The following is a 7,847-nucleotide window of genomic DNA, read 5'->3' as shown; positions in this document are numbered from 1 at the left end:
GACACAAAGAGTACAGAGGGTACAACAAAAATAGATGTAGGAAGAGGGACATGTGGGTAACTGAGGGGTGGGGGGTTGGGGAAAAAAGAGAAAGTTGAAGAGGGAGGAATGGAGGGGAGCGAGAAGGGAGAGGGGCTGGAAAGGGGAGGGAGTGTGTACATGTGGGGTGGGATTGGGGAGGGGGGAATGTAGAGAGGTGAGAGAAGGCAGTGCGTGATCTGGATGGAGGAGGAGTGGGATGGACAGAAGGGAATAGGGAAAAGACAAGATGAGGCAGTGGGAATAGGTCAGCAGAGACTAAGGCCAGGGGGGATTTCAAGAGTGTAGGATGTGTTTGAGAGGCAATTCCCATCTTTGCAGTTCAGTAAAACTTGTGCTAGATGGGAGTATCCAAATGGCCCACATAGTGAAGCAGCCATTGAAGTCATTTGTGTTGTAGTTGGTCACATGTTTGGCAACTGGATGTCAAGTTTGCAGTTTGCCACAGTTTGACAGTGCCCATTCATGCTAGTAGACAGTTGGTTACTAATCATGCCCACATAAAATGCTCTACAGTAAGTACAGCACAGCTGTAGACAGTTGGTTATTAGTGATGTGCACACAGAATGCTGTATAGTAATTGCAGCACAGTTGGGCCTGCCTTGTATTGCACAGGAAATACCTGTGACTCCACTGTGGTAGGACATGGTGGTTGGCTGAATGGGACAGGTTTTGCACTTGGGCTGACAACAAAGAAACGACACACAGGGTGCAGTATTAGAAGTAGGATTGGAGTGGAGATGGGCAAGGATATTCTGTAGCTTGGGTGGTTGTCAGAATGATACTTTGGGGGATGTAGACAGGATATCTGTGATCTCAGGGCATGACAAGAGGTAGTCGAAGCCGTGGTGGAGGATGTGGTTGAGTTTTTCAAGGCCAGCACGATACTGGGTGACCAGAGGAGTGCTGGTTGGTGGCCGATTAACAGGTTTACTGGGATCAGAGGAGCAGATGACACAGGAGACTCTTTTAAGGACGAACTAGATAGGTTTTTTTTCCATCAGTAAAGCTCAAATAAAGTTATCGGTATATTCTGACAACAGCTGCTTTCCACTGCAGATCCAGCAGCCACAGATGATGAGGCTGTAAAGAAAAGACTTATTTACAAGGAATGGGTGACAGCTGTAAAAGTGGAGATCTGTTAAGATGGTTGGTGTGCGTGATATGGATAGTCATATTTATGGAACCAACAACTCAACCACATCATCTACCAGGGCTACAACCTGACTTTGGCTACAGATTGGCCGTGACCATCCATACAGACAGACGGCTCGTTAATTAGGATGCCCTTGTAGAAAGCAGCATATTTTTTACAGCTTAGTTTGTAGATCACTTGGCTGCTTTCAGAGGTAGTCCTGCCTTTGACAGGAGATGCCTGTGACAGGACTAGAGCAGATAGCAGTGGGAGAATGTATGGGACAGGTCTTGCATCTGTGTGTATGCAAGGATGTGAGCCATGAGGCAAGGGTTTGGAACAGGGGTGGAGTAGAGATGGGCAAGGACATTGTGATTCATTTCCTCGAGTCCTGAGTGGTATTGAATCGTGAGAAGGGTGCAGAATTGTGGCCAGTTGGTGGGTATGTGGGAAGTGGTAGGGGACTGGAGAGTTACGGCATGGAAGGTCTGTATCAAGAACAAGGTTCAGAGGGTAATTTTGGTCTTTTGGGGCCTCAGAGAGACTCATAGCAGCCAGACGCAGTGGCCATATGTGTGAATTGTGTGAAAGGTGTGTGATTTCTATTTCAAAGACCTTTTGGCTGAAAGCTTAAATGATTAGTAGTCATTTCACTGTGCATTCTGTGACTCAGTACCTCCTCTATGTGGTGAGAAACTATCTATCATTTTCAAAATATTGTTGTTATTCCATCCTGGACTTTCCATTATTTATTTTGTCTCTGTACAATTTGACTAAGAGCAGTGCTTTTTTTTCTAAAAAAAAAAGTTTGAGGGTACTCTGACATTGGATATAATACAGCGAAAATTACTTATAACTGAATCATGGGACACCACCCGTCTGCTTTTAACCGTGACATCATCAGCATGTCGAACTAAAAAAAAAAAAAAAAAAAAAAAAAAAAAAAAAAAATGGTATCGGACTCTTCAGTTGACTTTACGCAAAGAAACCGTTTCTTCTTTTCTGGAATCACCTGAAGATGACACAGATACTGTTGCCCAAGGCTGTGCAATGCTCATGCCTTGTTTATTTCTTTCTACGCCTAAACTTCCTACTTCTTTGAAAATCCTGTAGAAAAGTTTTTTGTTTGAAACGATAATCCAGTCATTTTTCTCACAAAATGCAATTTCTTGTTCCAAAGTCCAACATTTTGGATGATCATTTAATTTTCTATCATGCACATGTTTGTTCACTGCATTTGCACATGTAGGTTCATTGCTTAGGTTTACGGTTTCATTTTCGTCATCCACTGATGTTGAACTTCCTGACTTTTCACTCACACACGAATTATTGACAGTTTTTGGTTTTTTAGGTGCAGGAGAACAAGTAAAATAGTTTGTTAGTTTTCTGCTCATCTCTCACCTTCAACTTAACTTACAAGTTGCAACGAAAGACAGGACACACTGTAAAACTTCGCACAACTGACAAGAATGGAACAGCAAACGCAAACGAATAAAGAACAACAAAACAAAGATGGCAATGAATTGCGAAGGATCATGGTAGCGGGACTGTAGAGACATCTATTGGTAGCTCGGCGTTTGAGCGTGCGCATACCCGTTTAGCACTACCATCGCCCACTACATGCTTGTCGAACTGGCTGCCAGCGATTCAGTTGTCGAGAATGGTTGCCGCAGCTTCGAAATGCTTGAAACAGTCAATGACATCGCTTTTCCCACCAAAAACTGCACTGGTATTGTTCGTATTGCAATTACCAACATGAAAAAATGAAATAAAAAGTTTACGTCTGTGAAATAAATCTTTGGCACTCTTCTAAGTTCTCAACATTGTAAAAAAAAATACTTTGTCGACAAAAAAGTTTAGAGGTACGCATCCCCCAGTGTTCCCCCTGAAAAACAGCTTGACTAAGAGTTAGGATGAAGCTATGCATACTCACAACGGAAAGTACCAGTTTGAATATCAACAGTATTATCAAAAGGATATATTGGTACTCACCGTAAAGGGTGTGCTTGCTTTGTGTGTGTGTGTGTGTGTGTGTGTGTGTGTGTGTGTGCGTGTGTATGTGTATTCTTTTCTGAAGAAGGCTTTTCCTGAAAGCTCAATGTGTAACAGTCGTTTTGTTGTGCCTATCTGCAACACAGTGGGTCATCTCTATGGTGAGTAACAATTTAGTCTTTCCATAATATTGTTCCTGTGCAAACCAACTTAGGTTCAGCCTGTTCATAATAGTGCCGCTGTGCATCCCAACTTAGGTTCAAGTAACATTCTGCAACTGAGGAGTGTTTTTCAAAAGTCAGTTAATATTTAGTTGTTAAAACTTTAGATTTTTGCAGTTACAAATAAAGCTTGTTGCCATGCCTGACCTTGTTGAAATGGTTTTGTCAAAAGCCAATATTTTTTGTTTCTATAGGGTATTGTATTGTATTGTATTTGAGCTGGGGACCTAGAAACGACGGAGAAGCTCTGTCCCCACTGCAGCCACAGTTGTCCACAATCCCACGATGACTACTGCAGTCCACTTCACCCCTTCGCCACCCCACACCAAACCCAGGGTTACTGTGCAGTTCGGCTCCCAGTGGACCCCCCCCCCCCCCCCCCCCCCCTGGGAATGTCTCACACCAGACGGGTGTAACCCCTATGATTGCATGGTAGAGTAATGGTGGTGTACACTTACGTGGAGAACTTGTTTGCACAGCAATCGCCGACATAGTGCAACTGAAGCGGAATAAGGGGAACCAGCCCGCATTCACCGAGGCAGATGGAAAACCACCTAAAAACCATCCACAGACTGGCTGGTTCACCGGACTTCAATACAAATCCGCCAGGCGGATTCGGGCCGGGGATTAGGCGCTCCTTCCTGCCTGGAAAGCCATGCGTTAGACCGCATGGCTATTCTATAAGGTACTGAAAACTACAAGTTTTTGCAGAACTCGATATTTGCTCTCTGCCATTTAAAGCAAAAATTGATAAACAGAAACTGTGCTTTGATTCTGAAAGATGTGAAGGCAGAATAACAACATAGACACCATTGTCAGTGATAATGTGAGAGAGTTTTCAAAAAAAGGAGCATAAACTATAGGCAAGCACTTGCCTCTAGATCCAACAATAGAAATAAATTGGTATTTTACATAACAACATTAACTCCTGATTATTGCTCAATGTGAGCCAGCTTCGTCTGGGAGAACAAACTTCGAAGAAGTACAGCATAAGGAAAAAAAGATGGCCAACAACATTTCAAGCACCAACACTGATGTCCAAAGGCAGACACTCAAAAGCAGCACGATATGAAGACAAAGTAACAAACCAAAGGTTGCACAAATCTCATACAAAATAGTTCTGTGCAGTAATTAAGAAGGAAAATCCAAATGGGATAAAGTATGTTTTGATGTAAGACAGAATCACTATTCAACTTGAGATAGGTTTGGCTACACAGTTTGTTCATTATGATTCATTCCTGAGCACAGACAAAGGAAAGGATTGCTTTTTACACTTGGCTTGAAACAGAAGGACCGAAAGGCTGAAGCCAAGTAACCTCTGCTCTATTGAATTTTCTCAGAAACCTTGAGGTGTCTCAGCCAGAAAATGGTCCAAATGAAATTAATCTGTTGTCTTACTCTTGTACAAGTCAAAATAAAAATACAACAATGATAAGCACATGAATGGCCTTTGTGGAAGAAAACAGCAAATTTAATTAGCTGGTACAGTATTTCGCCATTCACAGCTATAATTCTGACGGTGTTTTCGGTGGAGTTGACAAAGACTGTCAAAAGAAGGAAGATACTCTTTCACTGACTTAATTCAATAGGGTGTTTAACAACATGGCTTCGTCAAGATGCTAAATAAAGATTGGGAAGCAAAGGCTTTTGAGCCCAATGCACTAAAACCCCCACCTTCTAAGATGCCTGTTAAAATAATTGCTCAGTGAGAGATTGCTTATGAAAAGTGTAAGAAGAAGGTATTGTTATCACTAATGGACACTTACAATGGAGGTCCTGTAAAGAAAGGTATGGAAATCCAGAAACTGTAGCCAGGAAGTGAGGAAAGGAGCCACCTTGGAAAATAACATGGTCAGCAAAGAAAAGAAACAGTATATCTTCAAGCTTATGAGGCATTTTAATGTACCAGAAAAGCAGAAGAGTTTTATAAGAACATTGTTGAAAGTGACAAATAGATTTCCAGTTTAATATTGTTCCTGCCAGTATCTAGTATTGTATTTCAATAGCATTTGTTGCTATTTTGCACTTCTGCTTATCAAACATTTATGAGAAAGTATAAAGTGTCATACATTATGGTACTTCTATGCAAAATGAACACTAAAGTAACTATGTTTGTAATTAATATTCAAGATAAAAAAGAACTAGAAAAAACAGTTTGAATGTTTATAGTAACAAAACTTTTAACTTCCATCTTTGCTGTTTATTGACTTTTGAAGAAAGTTGGAAACTTTGTCCCTCTATTGCAAAATCCACGATGAAAATTTTAGAAAAGTCAAACATGCAATAGAAATCATGCCTCAAAAAGTTGTGTAAATGTTCAGTTATCTCATTTATGTAATTAGTATTTTGGTCTGTTATTTAAAAAAAAATGAGTTATCTCAAAAATTTACTTTTTTGCTTTTGTCAAGTTTTGAAAAAATGCTACTCATTCAGCTGAAAATATTCTCTGTTTGCAGACAGACACAGTCCAATCTAAAAGAATGTTTGTTCATTTTGTTTCTGATTCAAGAGCTTAATTTTGTCTGCATTAATTTTCTTGCATCTCCTATAAAGGCTTCCCAGTTTCTGACGCATTGCAGGCTCTTTGTATTTTTATGAAAACTGTGTTAAATTTTTCTGTACCATGTGCTGGTATCTTCACTTGTATATTCCTTATTAATCTGTTGCATGTTCTTTTAACATTAACAGTAATTATTAAATTAATGTACCTTGAACTTAATATCTGTCCACTTATTGGAAATTTCTTGCTCCTTCATTATTGTGTTTACACTGTTTTCAGTGTACAACCAATGTATTCAAGATAAAAATTGAGAAAAAGGCTGAAATTGCCTAAACAGAAATGTAAAATTACTTTAAATGATGTCAAGGCACCACTATGCAAAATATCAGTAGCATTATCTGTTAGACAAATAGTTCAGTACTGACAGTTTATTATGTAAGTGTAACTGAAAAATTTGGAGATTTAATGCAAACACAAGATATTTTTTTTAAAAAAAGTTTATTTTACAAAAATAATTTACATGATCACTTACAGACAAAACTGTACAAAGCAAATCTTCACCAAAACTTACTACTTTCATGGACTGCTAGAGAACTGTAGATAACTTCGGTTCATCCGACAAGTGAATTGCTGGATTGTCATATCCTAAAAACAAAAGAAGAGTGTAATATAAAATAAAGCTTTGAACTTTTTATATTCTAAGCAAAAAAAAGTCACACCTTTAGAGAAATATATCAGCAATGAATAAAGAAACTGTGAACAAACATGATGAATCTGTACTGCCAAGAATGATAGAAAGAATGGTACCTCTTTCCTCATGAAGCCCTGCAAGAACCAGTCATGTAGAAATAGCACAGTGAGCATTGCCTGTGAAAGCTAATTTCCAGATTTGAGTCCCAATCCAATGCATACAGTTATAATCTGCAAGGAAGTTTCAAAATAGTGAACATCCCTCTGCAGTATGCCTGCCTCTGAGAGTGCTAATTCAACAAAGTTTGAAAGATGGGTTCTGTGAAATTCAGAAAGTAGGAGAGATTTACTCTGATAGTGTGAGTCCTGAGTCATGCCAAGATATCTGAATCAGTAAGAGCATTGCCAGGAGGTTTCAATAAAACAGTTGGTGATATGGATAGTCATAGTTAGTTACATAGCCTCTTTTTAAGACACTATCCATTCTGTTCAATAGATCTTCCAAGTCCTTTGCAATTATGCCAGAATTATAGTGTCATTTTTTGTTTTTTCTCCCAAACCTTTAATTTGCTTTCCAAATTTCTCCTTTGTTTCCTCTACAGCTTACTCAATATACAGAATGAGTAAGATAAGAGGATAGGCTACTATACTGTCTCATTCCCTTCTCAACTGCTGCTTCCCTCTACTCCCATAACTGCAGACTGGTTTCTGTATAAGTTATATACAACCTTCCACTCCCCACATATTACCCCTGCTACCTTCAGAATTTTGAATTTTTCCAGTCAACATTGTCAAAAGCTTTCTGTAAATCTATAAATGTTTCTTCGAGCTATCTTTTAAAAGAATACATAGGGTCAGTGTTGCCTCACATGTTCCTACATTTCTCCAGAACCCAAAGTGATCTTCCCCGAGGTTGACCTCCATGAGTTCTCCCATTGTCAGTATTGTGTACCATAACCTTTCTGGTGAGAAGTTCTCACCCACTCATTATCTCCTGTTAACCGTTGTCTGTTTTCAAGATTTTTTAATGAATTTTTCTGATTTTTCCTAATGTTTTCTTTGCTTTTCTTCTGTTTTGGTATCTTTTCCCACACTCTGCTTTTCATTTTTGCCACTCCCATCATTTCTGACACTCTGAACTGTCCTCTCTTGGCTTGATGAACCCCATCACATATTACATGCATTTTTCTCAAAAACATGATTTTGCCCTATCAAAACTAAGGCAATCTTTTGCACCTACCCAGCTAATCTGTGACCTATATGCCTCATT

At 39.4% G+C, this 7,847-nt stretch overlaps 1 protein-coding gene across 1 annotated transcript in view; it reads right to left on the bottom strand.

Moving 5' to 3' along the window:
• Nucleotides 1-6,473: 6,473 nt before the first annotated feature.
• Nucleotides 6,474-7,847, bottom strand: part of LOC126484904 (uncharacterized) — a 58,294-nt gene continuing 56,920 nt past the window's right edge. Inside the window, exon 8 of the mRNA XM_050108504.1 lies at nucleotides 6,474-6,532. Coding sequence (XP_049964461.1) covers nucleotides 6,474-6,532 — 59 coding nt within the window. The remainder of the gene's footprint in view (nucleotides 6,533-7,847) is intronic.

The sequence above is a fragment of the Schistocerca serialis genome, chromosome 6 (genome assembly GCF_023864345.2).
Source record: "Schistocerca serialis cubense isolate TAMUIC-IGC-003099 chromosome 6, iqSchSeri2.2, whole genome shotgun sequence".
NCBI classification, from domain to species: Eukaryota; Metazoa; Arthropoda; class Insecta; order Orthoptera; family Acrididae; genus Schistocerca; species Schistocerca serialis.
This window is presented reverse-complemented; position numbering and strand designations above follow the sequence as displayed.